This window comes from Apteryx rowi, unplaced genomic scaffold, assembly GCF_003343035.1.
Source record: "Apteryx rowi isolate R43461 unplaced genomic scaffold, aptRow1 scaffold_363, whole genome shotgun sequence".
Lineage (NCBI taxonomy): Eukaryota > Metazoa > Chordata > Aves > Apterygiformes > Apterygidae > Apteryx > Apteryx rowi.
Window position 1 is genome coordinate 112,729 of NW_020450119.1, and position 20,772 is coordinate 133,500.

General features: G+C 43.4%; 1 protein-coding gene across 1 annotated transcript in view; it reads right to left on the reverse strand.

Annotated features, from left to right (window-relative positions):
• Window positions 1–1,597: 1,597 nt before the first annotated feature.
• The window catches only part of EPS8L2 (EPS8 like 2), a 34,925-nt gene continuing 15,750 nt past the window's right edge, over window positions 1,598–20,772 (reverse strand). The window contains exons 8-20 of the mRNA XM_026073174.1: window positions 20,611–20,690; window positions 19,421–19,547; window positions 18,982–19,070; window positions 16,475–16,549; window positions 14,673–14,821; window positions 14,268–14,394; window positions 13,161–13,276; window positions 9,012–9,123; window positions 7,696–7,803; window positions 6,025–6,166; window positions 2,994–3,177; window positions 1,953–2,085; window positions 1,598–1,669 (exon numbers count right to left, since the gene is read on the reverse strand). Coding sequence (XP_025928959.1) covers window positions 1,598–1,669; window positions 1,953–2,085; window positions 2,994–3,177; window positions 6,025–6,166; window positions 7,696–7,803; window positions 9,012–9,123; window positions 13,161–13,276; window positions 14,268–14,394; window positions 14,673–14,821; window positions 16,475–16,549; window positions 18,982–19,070; window positions 19,421–19,547; window positions 20,611–20,690 — 1,514 coding nt within the window. The remainder of the gene's footprint in view (window positions 1,670–1,952; window positions 2,086–2,993; window positions 3,178–6,024; window positions 6,167–7,695; window positions 7,804–9,011; window positions 9,124–13,160; window positions 13,277–14,267; window positions 14,395–14,672; window positions 14,822–16,474; window positions 16,550–18,981; window positions 19,071–19,420; window positions 19,548–20,610; window positions 20,691–20,772) is intronic.

A 20,772-nucleotide genomic window follows, 5' to 3' on the forward strand; every position in this document is an offset into this window, starting at 1 on the left:
TTTATAGTTGCACAGCTTTCTTCATTAAGTGTGTGAGCACTGGCCTTGGCTGTGCAAAGACTTAGGCACATGCTTCACTTTTCAAGGGGGTGACTGTGTTCTCCAATGGAGATGGGACCATTCACAGCACGTAAAGGAAAGCGCATGTGTAAGTCTTTGTGGAGTCTGGGCCAGAATTTCCATTCAAGTTAATCAAAGTTAACATGTGAATGAGAAAGACAAAGACTTTGCAGTTTGTGAGCGGTTCCGGTAAATGTATTTGCTTTACTGTGTTCCTATCAAGTGGGTTTATAAGGAAAATTAGATATTATGTAAATACAGTGAGTGCCAATGTTGATGTGGACAAGAAATCTATGATATGCTTGCTTGAGCTTTTAAAACTTTGCGTAAATGACTTATGCACAGTTGCTCTTCAGGGAGTTTTTCCTCATCTCTGTTTAGAGATTGTAAAAGTCCAAAGAGATATTTTACTAGATAGATATATACACATGCACATAACATTATTAAGAAAAACAGGAAGTGAGGAACAACAGCATCTACTAAATTAGATAATATTTTCCATGTTTTTAATGTAGCTGTTTATTTTGTATTAAAACAGCCATTCCAAGTGCTATTTAGTTTCTTAGATGTTTAGGAAGCCTCTCAGAGTGCTCTTTGCAATTCAGATGTGAAGGTGAGGATGAATCATGAATGCCCTGGGAATGGCTTTGGGTGTGACTAAAGGTGGGAGCAAATGTTAGGGGCTTATCTTCTCATTGTTTGAGGCCTGGGTTTGGCAATACTACAGCTTTCCGATACAGGATCAGTGCCAAGGCAAGCTGCTGCACAGCTGCCCTGAGCCTGAGCTGTTGCTGGCCTCTGCGTAAGCAGGGCTGATCAGGCTGAACTCGCTTCAGTCCTTGCTCAGATCCTACTCTTTATTATGCAAGGAAAACACATTTCTGCTGTTCAAAGACTGCAGTAACTGGTACATGTATTTAAAGAAGCAGCCCAGTCTTAGATAATGTGTGTTGCAATTCTAACCTCATCTAACAAGAGGGCATGGGAGGACAGCAGGACAGTAAACTGTCACCAGCCTTTGCTAGTGGGATACCAGGGATATCTGCCACACAGAAGGAAATGAAAGATGAGGGAAAAAAGACTTATTTCCGTGGTCCAGACTCTAAGCATACAGGCCGGCTTGTTCCGTGCAGTGTGCCATGCTCTCTCTTCCAGAGTAATGCTGGGGAGGGGGCTGGGAGCGCATATAACCCTATGTTAAAAGCTTTGCGGGGTCCTTTTTGCTTGAATCCAGCCGTTGTCGTACATTCAAATTTGTGTGAATTCTGGTCTGCTCTGACTGCATGCACATAAAATTTCAGTATAAAATATATAGATATAAAAAAAAAATACTTCATGCAATACTAAAACAGCTTTCCCGATGGGACATGGTCTTAGTGTCTATCCTTATCAACAGTGTTCAAGGAATTGTCGCTTTGATGGCAATTACACTGCTAAGTGTGGAGCACTTCTGCCTCTTGTCTGGACTGGGAATCATTGCTTTCATTCCCTTTTTCTGTACTACTATGACTAATAGATGAAAAAAGCAGATAGAATTTTAATTAGCAGAATCAATCCTCTCCTGGCGACGCTTCATAATTTCTTGGAGCTCTGACTCCCCTCTGTTTTTCTAGAATGGAAACAAAACAGCAAGTTTGAATTTTAACTTAAAGCTATAGTTAAATCATAATATTTAACTAATGCCATAAGAGTAGAGCTAGTATCAGTGACACCAGTGAGAAGGCAGATTCCTTAGTAGAGCCAGGGTGATCTGCCTTACAGATTTTGGGCCTTTTTGCTTAAAATTCTCTGCATTTTTAGTTTGTTTTTTGAAACTGCCTGTTTAAAGGGACACCCTGACACTGGTGGTAGAGGCATCCATTCAGGTAGGAATTGTCCAGAAAGCTACTTACCTCTAGTTGGTTTTTTTCCACTGTGATTTTGCTGTACACTCTGTTTCCCTCATCACCACACACCTTCTTTAGCTCATCTCTGTTCAGGGAGAAAAGCTGAGCTCCAGTAAGGATGCCAAGGTGATCCACTGTCCTGGAAGACACAAAGCGAGGGGGTAATTGTGCTGCATGTGGCCTCTCCCCAAAGGTGAGATGTCAGAGATAAAAGGGTCAGGAGCAGCTGAAGTACAGCCCCTGCATCAGGACCATATCACATGGCAGGCACTGGGACTGCACCCACGTGGCAGCTCTTGGGTAATCCAAGTCCTTGGCGAGAGCAACAGCAAGCTGTCAGGGTGAAGCCAGTGTCACAGTTGTCACCCTGGCATCCAGTGCATGCCCAGCCCCACAGGTAACACAGTGATTTCACCCCAACCTGTGTCTCATCTGGGAAGCAATCCTGGGGCTTCCCCTCTTAGCTAGTTGTGCAGAGTGAGCAGGGAGTATAACTTTTGACCCTCAACTATATGCAGCTTTTTGGCCCGTGTGTTTGCCAAGATTTGCGAACCCTGGTTGAGGGTCTGGCCAGAGATCCTTTAGGACAGACAGTTCCTCTGGGGACAGTCAGTGGTCTGGAATTGGTATTTCAGAGTCTCTCTCGGGTCATGTTTAGTTAGTTATTTTTCTGTAAGTTCAGCACTCTGAACTGGCTGACTGTGGGTCCAAATAAGCGCCCACGCTAGGAAGTCATAGAGCATTTGCCTGTAGGTTGTGGGATAGCGAGACCATTCCTTTATTTGCAGCTTCTCCTTAGATCTGCTTTGCTATAGCGTAAGACAACACTTACTTGATAACATAGGACAATGAAAGGGAGTAAGTTTGGGCTGTATATTGTACTAGTCATATAGACCATATTAAATATGATTGCAATCTAATTTGCAACACAGTTGCTATAAGTAAATAAAAGTTACTTGTAATCTAGTTGAAATGTTGCAAGTTGCCTCCCCCACTCCTTTTTAAATGAAGTATCAGCATTTCATATAGTAGCAATGCAGATTTTACCCTTTGCTGAATGACTTTGCCTCCAGCCAAGCTTTGACTTCTTCAGCACTGGATTCAAAGGTAAGGGGCACAAGAACTTGCTGAGGTTTTTCCACTTTGAAATTCCTCTGGGGAGGCTGAATTTTACTGTTTGTGATCTTCTTTAGCAACTCGTCATTCAGCTCATCCATTTGATGCATGAGTTCTGGGGAAACAAGGCACACCTTTTAGAGGACAAGTAGAGAGTCGTGAGAAAAATTAAGTCTCCAGTTACAAATCCTGTTAAATTATTGTGGTTGCACTGAAATTGTAAGGAAGATCAGAATGTGGCTTAGCATTTTTATTAACTCTGTAAACACTCACACCAAACGCAGGGATGTGCTTACTTTTGTATTTTAGTTTTAAAGAGCATGCTCTGTTAGAGCAATAGGTTGAGCAATGACATTTTGACCTTCAAATTTCCATCAAGAACAAATGTGTTAAGGGAGACCTCCACAGTTTTGGAGAGCTCACAGACAGCCAGAGCAAACTGCAGGAATCTCCATGTCCTGTGCTCCCAAGCCAATATTCTCAACTTCTTTCAGCTTTTGAAACCTCACTTTCTCTTTGGGAGAAACCTAGATTTCTGCAATTCTTCTCCAGAGTGATGGAGAGGGAGAATCGCAAAATAACCAAATGCTCCTAGCCCACACAGCAATTGCTGAATCTAAAAAGCTGCTTATGGGTTTCTTACAGTGTGACTGTCCCCCAGGACAGGCACATGGTTTGGTACAAGCACTGCATGTCCGAGATTCTGGCCTCACTGCTTCAGTCACGTCCATTTGGCTAATTGGAGAGTCTTGGTACAAATGCTACTGCTTCCAGGAGAAATGAAATCTGTTTCAGATGTTGATCATCACTGATTCAGCTGTATCATTTCTAGAGGAAAATGTATTCTCTGTCATGGTATTTATCAGCAGACTCTAAACCATCTCACTTAATAAACACATATTCTCCAATCCATATTTGAGTAGAGATTGGTCTGGTATGAGAAAAGAGAGCTCACATCTATAGCTGTACTTGCTTTTAGTCTGCAGGAGCTAGACTGACTGGAAAACTTCTGTTGAAGAGCACTTATTGGGGGAAAAGTGTGTCATATTTGACAAAATAATCAGAGGATGTTTTGAGAACATGTTAATTTGGGGTGACTGGTATCTATGGCAGGTGTTGGTAAGGACCTGTGTTTTGACCTAATCTGTATAAAATTCTGTATTTTGACCTATGCCATGTTTCTTGCTAACCTTTCCTGTTTATCAAACCTCATTCAAAGGACATAAAAACCTCCTAGCAGAAGTTTGCTCAATAGTGTAAAATATCTGACCTGGCAGTCTCTTTGCTCCCACTGGTGCTGCCTGCTAGCTGGTAAGCAAGAGACAGGGTCTGTTTTCCCTGAAGTCTTTTGTTGCTGTTGTGTTTTTGCTTTAATTCATCATCTTCCTGTTTTTGAGTTACTTAGTTCCCTTCAGGCTATTAAAATAAGGAAACTGCCCTGCAAACTTAGCAGCAGGGAGGAGAAAAACCCAGACCATGTGTGAGAGCAAACATGGAGGCCCGACTGTCTGTCTTTGAGAATGGGTTGCCATTCTCCCATACCCCTGTTTTGCCATTTATATTCTTCCTAGTGCCTCTTCATTTTCTCCTGGTGTGAAAGGCAGAGTCTGGGAGCACCTACAATTTGAACTTTGTTTTTAAGCTGTAGCCCTGCTCCCTCTACTTTTCAGTACTCACTGCTGCTTCTAATAAGTAATTTGCTGATCCAAATCCTCAGAGCTCTGGCTTTTGCTGTGCAAGTAAATAGAAGTGGCAGGAAGCATGAACTGGAGAGGGAGCCACACACTCATAAAACTTCTGTGATATATTACCCAGTATCACTTTTTCCATGAAACTCCTGAAGACTGTGGGAAATAACACAGTGCTATTAATAGATCCCTGACTGTGATGCTTATATTATGGGCCTTTCTGTTATCCCCAAAGGGCTCCTGCTTTGAGGAGTCTGCAGGAGCTGAAGAGGGGATGAACCCTAGCTGTGGCCTTTGGGAGACAGCTTGCTAAAAGTGTATCCAGGGTGTGATGAGGGAGGTGAGTGGAGTTGATTTGTGTGCCTGTGGTACTAGATTGCTTTTAGTGTCCTAAAGACGTTGGTTGCCACAGGGCACTCAGTAGAAGTGGGAAGAGGAGGAAGGTTAAGGTGGAAGGAGGGTCCAGGTGACATTAAATCACCTTTTTACCCTCCTTGTCTCAAGCCGCTTGACAGCCCATACTGTGAGTCAGTGAACTCCTAAGGACTGATCTGTTGGCTGCTGTACTGTCTGGTCCCTCCTTGGAGAAAGAGCCCTGTGTGGCTTTGCCATCCCAAGGGTAACAGAGGGTGTGAAGAACATCTCGTAAGTTAGCTCCTTGACAGTCTCTCAAGGTGTCTGCACTGCAGAAATCCTGCCCTGACCAGAACTAGGCCTTGCTCAGTTCCTGGGTACTTATCTCCGTTCTTTTACAGGGAATAAAGTGATTCTAACCTTGCTCCAAAAGCTCCACTTCTCCATCATTTTTTTAAGCTAACGTGTAATTTTTGTGTGCCCACTATATTTGTTTATGCAATACCAGGGTTTCCTGTGTTGTGCTCCCACGCACCCTTCCTAAGATACTTCTCTAAAATCTCAGGGCCTGGTCTTTTGTACATCTCCTCTAAAATCACTGGTAGTCTATTGCTTATCATTATTTAAAAGGTGCAGGGCACTCCTTGTGCAGAGCCTTGTGTGAGTGAACATGCGCTGGACAGGTAGTGCTGGACACATGCACATAGCAACCCAAACAGCAGATAGACCATTACTGTAAAAGTAGAGAGAGAGAAATAAAACCTCTAGGACAGACAGCAAGCAAAGGCATGTGCTCACAGAAACTTTTCAATTAAGTCCTGAAATGCAAAACTGTGGTGCCAAGCTCTCTGGCTGCCTGAGGTCGCTCTGTCTGGTGTGAGAGGTGCCCTGATGCTAGGAACGCGATACGGGAAACATACGTTCTTTGGCATCCTGGGGAGAGTTGCGCGCTAACATTTCACTTCCCCATTTATCACCAGCATAGCTGGCAGGTAGCTTGTGAGTTGGGCTGGATGGTCCGTATCCTCTGGGACTCAGATCTCCTTTGTACCTCTGATTAGACTAGATGATAAGAAAGAAAAAATGTGTAAGGGTTGTTTGTTTTTTTTTCATTTTTCATTTTCTCAAGCTTTTTGCTTCCCTCCCAAAGTAACAAATGGAGGGGCAAATTGTCTTGTCCTCCCTGTGGTGATCTAGCAGCACTCAGCTGAGGTTCATGTGCACTCAGGTGGAGCTGTGTGGAACAAGCTCCCTCTGGGGGGATCTTGTAAGTAAGGATACAAACCAAACCAAAGGCCTATTGCTAAGGCATTTACACCCTGGGGAAGCCTGTGCTACGCTCACCACGTGGAGAGGCGTGGTGTTTTATACGCAGTTTGTACTGCTGTGGATGACTGCTCTCACAGTTCAGAGCAAGCATGACTCAGCCCTGTAGCCTTTCGGTATGCAAACATTACTGCTCATAGGACGTCCCTAAAGATGGAGAGCACGGGAAGCAAAATATTTTTATATAAAGAGAGAAAAACAGAAATGCCATTTGAAGCTAAAACTTCAATGCTCTAGTAACTGGGTGCAGAGTGGGACCATTGCCAAATGCCCAGAGCTGTATGGAGAGAGTTTTTTGACATCATTTTGATTAGACTAAGAGGGCTTTTGCCTAGAGGTCTGCTGGGGCACTTTGTCCTTTGCCCAAGCTGTGAAATACCGAAAAGGGAAGCAATTCTGTGCTTCCTTAGGGCATTTAGAACTTTCTGCCTCCACATTTTTGCAATACGAGGTGCTTGAGAGCAATACTCCATTAATATTTACTTAGATGGTATTACCATCTACCTCCACTCCAATAACCTGTTCCTACCCCTCTGATATCTTCTGGTGCTGAACTGAACTGGATGAGAGAACTGTTTGTTTTTAATTTAATCCCCAACAAAAACCTCAGCTTTTTGGGTAAAGTTTGTTTTTGCGGCTGCATTAGCTCCTTCATCCTGTTCACAGCACAGCCGTAAAAGCAGCAGGGTTTCACAACAAGAGGAGATGGTAAACCATAGGCTGAGAAGCATGTGGGTTTGGAGATGCAAAAGGTGGAACTATTTCAAGCCAGTGGGACCAGCAGATATTTGGTAACATGAAACCTCAACATGAGACCTTTTCTGTTGGGATGCCCGGTCATGGTGCTAGGCTTGGGGTGGGTGTCTCTTTGAGCTAGGGTCCCTCTCAGTAGCAGGCTGCTCTCTACAGCACAGGACCTCAGCCTTCACCTGCCCCATAACCCTGCTTGCCAGGTGCTCTTGATGGTGGGCAATGTGCTTAGCATTACAGAGAGGGAGAAAAATGTGAGCCTGTGGAGCAGATGGGATCAACATGCCTGGTTTGGGGAGAGGGAAGGCAAGATTGTGGCAAAATGTGAGAGTTTTAGCATAGGAGACTCGGGAACCTCCAGGATCCTGGGTCATTTACTTGTGGGGGAGGTCTGGCTCATGCAGACCTGTGCGCAGTATCCTAAGAAATCCAGGAAAGTCTAATTACAAGGTTATTCTCAGTGGCTAGTTATGCCCTGTAGCTAATTACCAGTTAAATATCACCTGACTATAGACCTGTTCGAGCTCTTCCAGTTTCACCACATCCAGGATGTTATAAGGGACATAACCAGCCTGTCCACTCCGGTTGAGCAATTTCCACCACTGCTTATTATCTTCCAACACCTGAGAAAAGGAGAAAAATACCTTTGCTAGTGAGAACATTGGATTTATGGCATAGAGAATGGCATATAGTGAAAGGAAAACACACGGTAACGTGAAGTTGTCAGAATAACATCACAGAGTCCAGGAACTGGCAAACAGACCTGTGTTACACTATTTCCAGTTCAGGACTGAAGTATTTCCTGAAAACCATCAAAAACATATCATAATGGCCTATAGGAGAGCACCTCTGGGGGAAAATATAGATCCAGGGTGCTGACAAACTCATAGTTCCTTCTTAATTTGCCTGTTTCTTTCTCTCTCTCTCTCTCTCTTTTTCCTCAGTGACTGAGTGTGCTTTGTCTTTTTGCATTAGAAAACATTAAAAGTAATCCTGCCAGAGATGGAAGGAAAAAAAAAAAGCTACAGGATTGTCATATAACTTGATCACAATATGTCCCATCACAACAGACAATATAGTCATAACATAGCATAATTGCATCATAACCATGATGTGGCAAGGAGGCAGCCCCATCGCTGAGATATCTGCTATTGCAATCTCCCCCTTGCTCCTTTTAGCAGGCTTCTTTTTACCCAGAACTCTGATTTTAAAAAAATCACTGTATGGTGAGGAAACTTTTCTGAGTGACGGTATTACTGCACTGCCTTGATGTTTATTTCTATTTAGCTCTGGATAGATCTATAGTTGAGAAACTCTGGTTTTGAAATAAATCAGTTTATCCAGGTTGAACTTTGCTAGCAAGGCACCACACACTTTTCTTATTCTAGCTACATTGCTTCAAGTCATATGTCTGTCATAGTGTGTAGAACCCGAGTTGTGTTCTACATTCCCCAGCTACCAATGGTGTTGCAGTAAGAGAGAGGTTAAGAAAAAGGATGTTTTCCTGGAAAATAACTCCCCCTTTTTTTTGGTGACAATGAACATAGGCCCAGTAAGTGAATGAGTAGTGTGCTACAGGGATATATTTCCTTCCTCCTCATCGTTACTTAAGAAAAGGCATCACTGACACATTTCAGCTGAGCATATGACCTGAAGCATTCAATCAGCCTGCTCCAGCTCAGGCTTAAAGCTTTACATTTGAACAAAGCTTTGTGTTGCCACTCAGAAAATACCAAGCGAAAAAGACTTGGCACTTGCCGGTCTTGAGCCTTCTCTCCTTTTCCTGGAAAGGGGAGAAGGGCACACCTTGTTCCTGAGCACCTTCACCTACCTCCAGGATTTCATCCTTAAGCACTGAGAGTTCATTGGCATTTCGCGCAGTGAAATCGTAGCGGATTTTGGCATATCTCTTCGGTGGGGCCATTCCCTGTGCCTCAAAATTCCTTCAAGAGAGTAAAAAAATGGAGTTATAGTGGAGGACCCTCCAATAGCTAGGACAATATAGGTCCACTCGCAAAAGACAAGTGGTGATGACTGTCTGCCACTTCAGGTAGAGAGCTGGTTTTATGCTTATGTTAGAGGGAGGCAGTGCCCCCTTTTTCCTCTGTTTTGCAGAAGATTTTGATCCCTTGTTTTAGTAAACACCCTGTGTTAAAGAAAAAAAAAAAAGGCTCTTTGGACAGTGGCCTTTTTGTGCGACAATGAGGCTGCCGCCTTCAGAGTGGGACAAAAGACAGTTTTTCCCGTCCCCATTTTTGCTGCAGCAAAGACTGGGGAGACTGACAAAGCACAAATAAAATACCCTGATTCTACCCCTTGTGAAAAATAAGTGTGAAGCACTCATATTCTGATGGCTGGGAAACTGTCCCATGTGCCAAAGCAGGGGATAAGCAGGCTCTGAAGCTGGAGCAGAGGGATGCTACTGGATATCAAAAATGAGCACAAGTAGAAATGACTGGAAATCTGTCCTTTTTTTTTTTTTTTTTAACCAGGCAATGCTGATCCACTGAAGCAAAATTCTGCAGGTTCACAGGAAAAGTGAGCTTGAATGTTTTTCATTCTAAAATACATGTGGAGGAAGGGGAATGTGTTTAAGAATTTTGCTTGGAAGTTTTTTGACACAAGAATATATGGTTTTCAATGTTAAACTGGCTTTTCATTTGGAGAGAGATATGGAATCAATATAATAGATCTTTAAAAATGAAAATTGGTGAAAAGTGGAAGAAAAGTTTTTTTTTGTGACCCAAAATGAAATCTTTTATTTTTCATGGTTTTTAAGCCTGGCTTAGGAAAATTTTCCATCTTCTACTTCTCCAGTTAGGATGGGTATAGTGTTATATTTTTAATTCCAAAAATGTTGGCAGTGTGGGAAACCTGTTGTACCTAGTTCTGCAAGGGTAAGAACTATTTTGACACACTTTCTCTGGATCTTTCTGTTTATGACTTGCGACCAGCACAGCTACACAGTGCAGTTCCCAAGTGCTTATATTCATAGCGAGCATACCAACAGGAGGTCGGATACTCTTCCAGTAGAGCTACACCAATTTATGTCAAGGCTAGAGCAACTCAGTGAAGCGGTGGTTCCAGTGCTGCTAATGACTACAGTTTTTATCATTATGTTTGCCCATTTCTGAGTTCTTGGTTTTGATCAGTGACTTTATAATCTGTGGACTCTTATCTGTCTGCTGAGGCATCTGTAAAATGACTTTAAAAAGTAAGTCCGTTATGTTTAGGTTTCAGTTCATTTTACTATCTTCATTAGATAGCTTTTGATGGTCTGAAGAAGGTTGAAACCACTGGTCTAGTGGTTTTATATCATGCCCATGACTGTAGCATTGTCTTTAGTTTGCTTGATTTGGGACAGCTCTTGGTCTTGTTGCAGCCACATGCAATGTATAAGTTGTAAGTGTGTAACTGGGGAGAGTTTGGAGCAGGCTTGCAGGCAGATTGAATCTGCCACTAAGGAAAGGGAGTGGTGGCCTTACCCAGCAATGCCCTGAAGGCAGGGAGAGGGAGGAATGCCTGTGCTATGTAGAAGTCATTTCTTTTGTAGCCTTCCAGAAGGTAAACGACTCATGAGAAAAGGAGTGAAGGCCAGAGGAGTTTAAAGCTAAGGAGCACTTTGTGCACACCTAGATTTTACATGAGAGACCTTTGCTGATTATTGCTTGGGGCTTTCATGACACTTCTAAGCAGCCAAAAGCCATGGCGTAAATAATAATACTGATGCATGGGTATTTTTGTTAAAATTGTGTCTTTTGGTTAGAGAACTAGTTTAAAGTACCCTTAAAAAAGCATGGGTATGCCAGGAGATGCAGCTGTCCCAGGACTGTGATCCTGGCAAACATCTAGGTAGACTTGGCTCAAGTCTAGTCTGAAGTGAAGAAGGCATCTAAGCCCATTCTCAATTTCAGTATCTGCTTCAGCACCATTGACTTCAATGTTTTTTTTCTTAAATGTTATCCATAAGGAAAAGTTGTTGTTGACAGTCTGAAAGATGGGTGAAAGGTGAAGCCAGAGGAACAAAAAGCTGGTGAAACCCTCTGGCTGAATTCTTTTCTGTTCTTTTAACTCCTAGCTTTTCTTTCAGAAAGAGATCTCTGTCATAAATTTTTGTCACATCAATAAACTATATTCCAAAGTAAAAAGAATTGCTTTATCACTTGGAATTCCCATCTCAGCCAACTCAAATAGCTCTGCCAATCCAAAACTGATGACACCCATCCCAGGAAAAAGAGAGACCCTCATCTACTGTTCAGTAAGTCCCCACTGTAGTTAAACTGGGTGGTGTCTCAGGGAAACAGTCACCTTTGCAAAATGGCACATTGCTAATTTGTATTCCAGGACTCAATACTAATTTTTGTAGTTTTTCTGTGTTGAGACTAACAGATGAACATGTTTGTTTAAGTGCATTTATCTATCAGTCATTTAAGATGGACTTAAGCGTTCGCCTGTAAACTAACTTTTCCTCATTTTTCATAACTTCATTGAGGAAGATGGAACTGGAAAACAGAATTTGTTACCATAATTCTCTCCCCACTCAACAAACTGTGTCTGTAGCATTTTATGGTCCCAGCAGAACCTTTGATGGGGTGAATTATTTTGCTGATATAAGTGGATTTGAGGTATTTTGCTATGAAACTGAACTTTTGGTAATAGTAGTAGAGCTCATAAAGGTTTTAGAATAGAACATAAAGCCATGAGAAGGCAGTCTGGCTTGAAACTTTTTTCCAGTCTAGAGCTGGCTCCAAAAAAGTGCATGGTTAAGTGTTTTGCTGGGTCTGGACTTCTAATATTAAATGATTTCATGGACCTTCAGTGTAATCGAGGCTTGTGCTTGGGCAAAACAGAAGACAGTTCATAACTTATGTCAAATTACTGTAAAGCCAGATGAGTATGGCTGAGAATTCATTTGTAATTTGGGAAGAGTTTGTTGAAACTCAGAGATCTCATGAAAAATTGAAAGGCATAAACCTGTGTAAACAAACAAACAAACAAACAAAAAGCCCCTAAATTTTGAACCAATAATAATTTCATAAGGACTTTTTACCATTGAGTAACTGATGATAGAAAACAGCAGGGCACAGTGTTTGATTAAATTGTGAAAGAGCCATCCTTTGGAAAAAGCCTGAGGCAAAGGGACGGCCCGGTCTTCACCCAAGAGGGTGGTTTTTTTGAGGAGGGTCTCTTCCATTTTCTGGGTTTATCTCATTAAGAAGAGTTGTCTGAAGTCAACTTCATGGCAGTCTCTTGATGGAGAGATGGGCAACACTGAAAACAAATTATCATTTTATCCAGCCTCTAGTAAATGTTTTTCCTTTTGGTTGTGACCAAAAGCAAAAGGAAGAACTTCTGCCTCCAGTGAAACAAAACAGCATTTCCTCAGTTAAAATGTTTTCCATGCAATGCTGCTGAGATCAAACTGTTCTTTCTAAGCACTACATTTTTCAATGGCAGAAAACTTGCATGTGCTCATGCCTTAGTATGGATTCCTCCTCATAAAAAAGTTCCTTGCACACAAGCTGTTGTGTCTTCAGGCTGAATGGAGAGCTACTAACTTCTCTAAATGTTCAGTGAACAAAGAGTGCAGCATGCTATCTTCTGCACATGATTTTTAGTATTAATTTGGTGGACTGACATTATGAAACAAAACATACTGATGGACTAGATAAATCAGTCAATACTTTTGCCTCCTGTGGTGGAAAACACATGTAACCTATTTCCTTGCAGACCAGCTGGTGATTAAATAGCAGACACTGTTTACATGAATAATTGCTTGTTGGATCTTTGAGTTCTCTTGATCTCATTAACAAGTTTGAATTAATAATAGCAGAGAGTTATCTAACTGGATTAATAATAGCAGAGAGTTAGTTATCTAAAGGCCAAAACATCTTGGTGTCATGATAAGTTGTGGTGGGTGCTTCTGAGGTTACCAGCTGGGAGCCAAGGCACCACTTTCCAGGGGGGTGCTGATATTTACCTATTTACATGTTGAGTTACGTTCTGCTTAAAGGCATCCACAGCTTGCGTCTGATCAGCTGACTGGCCACGCTTGAGTGAGGAGTTACGGTAAGGATATCCATTGGCTGATGATAGCTGGAAAGGTAAAACAGAGTCAGTATTACCAGGGAAGGGGAAAGCTCTGTCAGAGATGAGGAAGGTGATAATGGTAGATGAATCACGGCCTGGAAGCTTTTGGTCAAGATGAGGCACACACCAAAGAAAAAAATGTTCTTCAGGGAAACCAGCATCCATGGGGCTCATTAAAGGCTCACCTAATTCCAGATATTCTGTTTCCCATTTTTCAGGAGCTGAGGCTGATTATTGCTTGCCCTTTTTTGGCTTTATTTTCTTTCCATATTTAAGTGGAGTGAGCAGATCCAACTGAGTTTTGAGCTGACTACTTGTTAAACACCACCACAAACTCCATGGTAGCACAGATGGGTCAGACCAGAATTTGAGATGTCAGAAGCACCTGACAGCTTTGCTCTCCCTGAAATACTGCTGGTTTCCTCTGTGCCAAATACAGAGGTTAGAGAAAATAGCTGCAGGCTGAGCTTATGTACAGTTGATGGTTATTCATCCTTTATGGTTGATTTGACAGCTCCATGTTACCTTGCCAAAGCTTCTCACTTTTAGGAAGGACTAGGGCTGACCTGTTGAAAGGGATGCCCAACAACTGCTAGCCTATTTGTGTGTGCCTCTGCTGCATGAGTATATTAGGCTATGAGATTTGGTACTGGCAGCAAAATCCCGTGCACTTGGGGTATTGGCCAAGCAGCAGACTCTGCCCAGATCTCTGCTCCTCTGTTTTAATGCTAATATACCGTGTCATTTGGAACTTCACTCCAATAACAGAGTTAAGCCCTGTGCTGCAGTTCATTGCATTCCCTCAGGTAAATCAGAGAACTGACGTCTCAATCTGTCATGATAAAACCCAGCAAGGACCTCACTACTGTAGGCAGGATGAGTTTTGCTTTCCAGCTTGTAAAGCATCAAGGGCTTCAGCAAAAGATGTTTCTCACTCTGAGAAAGTGGGAGGAAGGGGGAAAGGAAGGGAGAGGATGACTGGGAGCACAAAACTAACCTCTTCTTGCAAGTGTCCGATATCTATTTCCCAGGGAGCTCCACGGAAGATTTCCATGGGCGGTTCCCAGCCGTTGCGGAATTTGGGAATGTAGCTCGGGATGTTTGCTTCTCGAGGCCATTCAGCTCTAGGACATGAAGCAGGAATAAGCAGTGAGGGTCACAAGGAGCATGGGTCTGAGACCCTCCATTACTGTGTGTCAGGCAGAGGCAAGGTCACCAGGGCAAAGAGGATGTGAAATGCTATGCCCTGAGCTGTAAGCAACCATTAAAATTGTAGGGTTAGGGTGAAACAGACCCACATCCTCCTTTATCCTTGACCCTCCGACATAGCTATAAAACTAAGCATCCCTACTGTCTTTCTCAAGTGCTTGAGAAGCCTTGTGAACTGGCAGCCCTGTCTCACCTGGATCTGGTCCATGTCTCTCCCAAGGAGTCCCAGAGGCTCATCTCTTTTGGTGTCAGGTGTCCTCTGAGGAAATCTGTGGCATCTTTAGAAAGAAGCGGACTGAGGACAGACCTGGCAAGCTCAGGGCCACCACAGCTATTGACAATCTGGATTACACACAAACACATGCAAATACAAGAGATTTTGCAGGGGTTCAAAATGTCTAAGCAGCACACACAAAAGAACAGAAATCAAAGACAGAAAAATCAATGGCTCTGATCTTTTGGAGTCTCTGTGCATGCCCATTCCAAAGGAACCCACTCTACGCTCTATGGTGAGTACCTCTGAAACCATGCCACTTCATATTAGACTAGCAGTTCTAAAACTCCTTCTGTGCCTTCATACGTAAGGCTGAGGTTTCACAACACAGTTGAAATAAATGAATGGTTTGCTGCTACTTAAAAGGGATGCTGTGCTCCCCCAGCATCCTCTTGTTATCCTTGCACTGTCCTGACAGTCATTCAACAGGCAGTTTTTGTTAAGAAAAAGCAAACAGACAAATAAGGCAAATAGTTCCCCTGCCAACTTTGTGATCTGACTGAGTTCTCCAAGGGATAAAACGACAGTCAAAGGGCAAGCCTTCGTGCCAAGGGATTGCATGACTCCTGTTGACAACAGGTAATCCTTAGATCAACTCAGTTGTTTCAAGAAGCATCAACCTAAATCTTTGAAGAAGAGGGGACAGCTCAGAGGAAAGCAAGAATTTTTCTGTTGCAGTCAGAGCAATGTCTGAACTGAAAATTAGCCATTGTTGGAGATAGGATACATCATAAGCTGCCACATTAAAAAATGGAATAACTTAGGGTTTCTGTGTCACCTGTAGCTTCTTTTTCAAGTTGGGATACCTGTTTCCTACCTGCAAATATTGAGCCGTGTTTGCTTGAAGGTGGGACTAGGCTGATTCCAAATAGAAACTACAGAATGCTCACACTGTTGTTCACACCAAGTTTTTATTAATGTGGCAAAACAACTCATATTTGCTAGGGTTTGTGTTGATACATTTAGTTCAAGCTGGAAATTAAATCTGAGCCGGTGTTGTTTCTAGACTTTGCTGTGAATGCTTTATACAGCTCTGAGCAGTCTCCTAACTCTTCTGCATAATTTAGCTGACTATGAATGCAAAGGCAGTGGCTGCTGGGTTTCCCTGAGACAGTTCGCTTGGTGGGCTGGTTGTGTCCTCTCCCCTGCCATAATAGTTGCCACTGCGATCATGATCTCAGACTCAACCGTAGACTTCTTTTTTGAAGTATGAATCTCTCCAGGCTGAAAGGACTAAGTCATATGGGTAGAAAGCTATGTCTGACGGGGGAGTTGGCCCAAAGAGGACCACACAATACGCGCCAACCTTCTGATTTCATTTGCATCTGGCAGTTGACTGTAGTAACTTGGTGCTGACCCATGCATTTTTGCCATGGCAGATGTAGCAATAGTTACTGCAGGTCAAGTTCCTTTTGACTGCTAGTAATGTCTTACTTGCATTTATATACCCTAATCCTAGGATGACGGATTAACATGGACCTCTTTGGTCATTAAGTTTAATCCCCTGCAGATTGTAGCAACTGTGTCACATGGAGAGAAAACAACCATGCTCCCTCTTAAAACTAGTTAGATCACTCATCCTTACTGCTTTTCATTGCAGGGTATTGGCAGAATATGACTCCTCTTGAGGTGTAGAAATTTTTACCTAATTCACTCTAGTGTCCTGTCTATTCAGTCTCTCAGCATCACTAGAAATAAAAAGGCCTGTGAATAAGGTTTACCAGTTCCAGTGGCCCAAATAGGAAATGCACCAACTCTGAAGCACTTGGGTTCTGGATGTGCTTTCTCAGTTTGGCCTGAAAAGAGAAAGGAAACCTCATTTAATCTTAACCTGTTTTTGACTCTTCTGTTCTGTGACATGGAGGAATTGTTGTTGACTGATATCTGGCTACAGTTAACAATACATCCTGAAAAGAAAGGAAACTCTTAATAGTTCACTTCAAATCAGGGAAGAAGATTAAATGTTTGGGGAGTAGGAGTCATTCTGTTTTAGATCATTTCTATTTGGTGTCCATTCCTAAGGGCCTTGACTTTCGGAAGGGGTGAAGCGTCTGCTGCTCTGTAAAAATCAGGCTCTTTAAAGCTGTTTTGAGAGAAAACTGAAAGCCTTGGTTTATTCTGGAAGCATTAGTGAAGAATCGAAGGCCTATTGCTTCTGATTCTTGCAAAGTTGAAAATCCCGTCAGTTCGCGTGAATGAAAACAACAGAGCGAGTGTTCTGCACGGTCCCTTGGCAAATTGCCGCAGGGAAAAATCTTCACCAAGGTCTTGCCTGTGTAGCGCATGTAGAGCTGCCCACTCCAGTGAAATGCTTGGTATTTGAAATAAACTGTAGTGGAATGGAGGAGCAAAATGCTTAGGATTACTTTACAGTAAGAATTGCATTGCATTAACAGCAATCAGCTAAGCTTGGTGAGAAAGCTTGTGCTTCCTTTCTATTCTTTTCTCATGTCTCATGCTGCTGGTATTGCTGCAATGGAAAACAGACCCCTTCCCTACCAAAATGCAAGGCCTAGTCATTTTAAATGCTGGCGATTAAACATTAATGTGGAGTGGAAAGTGTGAAATAATTGATGTTAACAGGGCAACTGAGCAAAGTGGCACTTCACAAGGAGGGCGCAGCTGTGCGGCACGTGACAAAGTCCTGGGGGCAGACACAACAGTGCTGCTCCGCCTGGATACCCCAGCCTCCTTCTTACTTTTCCCTGGCTTCTTGCCTGGAGAAGAGCTGCTCTTGGTGGGCTTGTGTACCCATGGACAGTAACGTCCAAGGCCTGAGTGCAGAGAGAGCTAAGATACATGAATGAATTTCCTACACGTTAGCTCACGTGCTGCTGATAGGGGGGCAGTAGCAATGCAGAGCTTGGTGGGGCTGCGTGTCAGAGTATTTACCCAGATTTTCAGTCTTGCAAATGAGTAATGAGTGCTTGCGACTGCATCATGCTATTGGTAGTGGCCAAGTTGGCTTGTACTGGATAGGACACTAACTCCAGTGTAGACATAGGCTGTGACTAAGGGTTTGGTTGACTGTGCTGGCTATACTGTATTTATCTCGACTGTGTGAGCAGCCAGAAAGGGCTGGGATGCAATAACCCAGCCTGGATTTCTTTCTGCTTGGAAAATCCTCAGCTGCTTCCTCAGGGCAGCCTTACTAACTTCTCAGGAATGATCTTGTTAGGCTGTGTTCACTGGGCAAGCTTGGTCAGAATTGATAGAACTTCCTTCTGGCTCATCACCCTGACGGGCTCACATACCTAATTAAGCAGAATTGGCAGCATTGGGAACATCTTTATGTTCCTGCTCTTCATCCCCTTCTTAATAAGGCAGCTCCTCCAGAGGAGAAACAAAGGAGGAGCTAGAAATCTCAGGGCAACGGGGGACATCAGTGTGATCAGTTATAACTGGAGACTTCCCAGACCCCTAGCTGAGGCAGCTTTACAGCTGTTTAGTACACAGAATCAAACAGGAACATAACTTATCTTTTTTTTGTATATATATTTAAGTCCTAAATTTTATGCTTTGGAAGGATAACAAAGACTAGAGTTCTCACAGAATCACCCAGATTTTTAAAGCGTGCAAACAAAATTGAATATGAACAGTAAGGATGTCTATATAAGCCTTGGTATGGCTATCAGCAAGCCATGACCCTGGCTGTTCAGTCCCATCCTGTGTCACCACTCAGTTTGGGCTGGACTAGCATCTCTGCAGCCACAGGATGAATCTAGTAAGGGAACTGATCTGGCTTAAAATTAGCATGGCAAAAAGAAATTGGTTTGTTTTAATGTGTATGCTATCCCCAGTCCCATGCAGGGGCACAAATGCTTGTGCTGTCCTACAGAGAAGGAAGGTATGGAGAGGAAAGGGTTGCTCCTTTTTCTGGCAGAGCTGATGCACATCTGCACAAYGTGTTTGTGAAACAGGGGTCCTAGTGCCTGTTGCATGGGAGCATGATGCTGGTGTTTGCACAGGCAGGCAGGAAGGTTTGTGCGTTTTTTGAATTTAGACTTTATGCCTTTATTTTCAGTTTAACAACTTGACCAGAGAAACCTGCACAAGCCTGAAACAATGGTTATTTTGTGATTGTTTATGGCAGAGAAATCTGGAATTCATACCTTTGTACTTCGGTAGTGGTTTTGGTTCAAATTTCATTTTAAATGTTTAGTAATTGTGATATATAGGGAAACAGCCCTATCACTGCATGGGACCAAAATACCCCTCTGTGTCTTACCAAGAGGTTAAAAGCCAGTTTGGTTTTCTGGAAGCAGTCGATGAACTCAGCCTCGCTTGGGGGTCTTGCTCGAAGAGTCAGTACTCCCTCTTTTAGGAGAAGGTGGAGAGAAAGACACTTTAATTAGAACGTCCTTTTCCAGGAGAGATTCGGGTCTCTGGCATGCACAAGACAGCAGAGATGGGTGCTGTGACTAGAACAACTCAGAATCAAGAGATGAGGAAAGCCAAAACATATCTCTCTGTGCTGGAGGTTGTGTGTGCTATGGAATAAGTTCCTAAGGAGCAGCAGGACCTACCGATCTGATGTATCTGTTTTTGGATCCATAGCCATACTGCTGCACTGACCTGGCCTTGCTAGGGTGTGAGTCTGCTTAGGTTTCCTCCCAACCTTCATCCATGCCTCATGTTGCCCATTTGTTCTAGCTGATGCAATATACCTGCTGGCCCTTTCTTCTTGTTTTTCTTCCCTTTCTTCCTTTGGTTGAGCTGTTTGAATGCCTCTGCAGCCTTCTGAAGCCTGGCAACGAACACTTCAATGTCATCCAGAGTGCAGTTCAGAGTTTGCTGTGAGGACAGAAACACGACAAAACAAGGTGAAAGAGAATTGGGACTGCATGCATCTGGGAAGCCCAAATCCCAGCGTGTACCTATCTGTGCCTGCCCACATCCTTTCCTGCAAGAATGGACAGGAATGGGGAATACAGGTATGAAATTAAGCTGAATGCATCACTCTTCAGTCACAAAGTTCTGCCTGGGTTAGTCTGCTGTATTTGTCAATGTGATAACTGTCCCCTGCTAATGGATGTTAGGAAAATTAAGACTTGGCTGTGGGCTGGGGAGCAGCAGTCCTGAAATCAGAAGAGCTACTTGAGGACAAAAAGAGATTGCAGCTGACCCAGCGATGGAGTTTTGGTTTTGCTCACCTCATCTTTATAGGCAGTAGGTGCCAGTTTAACAATGATTAAACTATCACAGAATCACAGAATCGCTGAGGCTGGAAGGGACCTCTGGAGATCATCTAGTCCAACCCCCCTGCTCAAGCAGGGTCACCTAGAGCACATTGCACAGGATTGCATCCAGGCGCGTTTTGAATATCTCCAGAGAAGGAGACTCCACAGCCTCTCTGGGCAACCTGTTCCAGTGCTCTGTCACCCTCACAGTGAAAAAGTTTTTCCTCATGTTCAGATGGAAGTGTCTGTGTTTCAGTTTGTGCCCGTTGCCTCGCGTCCTGTCGCTCGGCACCACTGAAAAGAGTCTGGTCCCATCCTCTCGACACCCTCCCTTCAGATACTTGTACACGTTGATAAGATCTCCTCTCAGCCTTCTCTTCTCCAGGCTAAACAGGCCCAGCTCTCTCAGTCTTTCCTCCTAAGAGAGATGCTCCAGTCCCCTAATCATCTTTGTAGCCCTTCGCTGGACTTGCTCCAGTAGTGCCACATCCCTCTTGTACTGGGGAGCCCAGAACTGGACGCAGTACTCCAGATGKGGCCTCACCAGGGCTGAGTAGAGTGGGAGAATCACCTCCCTCGACCTATGCATAAAATGTTTTTTCATGGAGCAGTCCCCCTGCTTCCTTCTCTTCCCCCCTCCTTCTGTCTGTTGACCATGCACCACTCTTGTTACCAACCGTTTCTTTTTCAATTTTCTGTGCTAAGATAGCTCGGGATTCTTCGTGGTCCTGGGAGCTGGAGCTTCGTCGTTCATAGTCTGCCAAACAAGGGAGAGGAGAGAAAAAGATGTTTACCATCACAGGCTGAGGATGGGCTCCATTTAACACAGGAACTGTGGC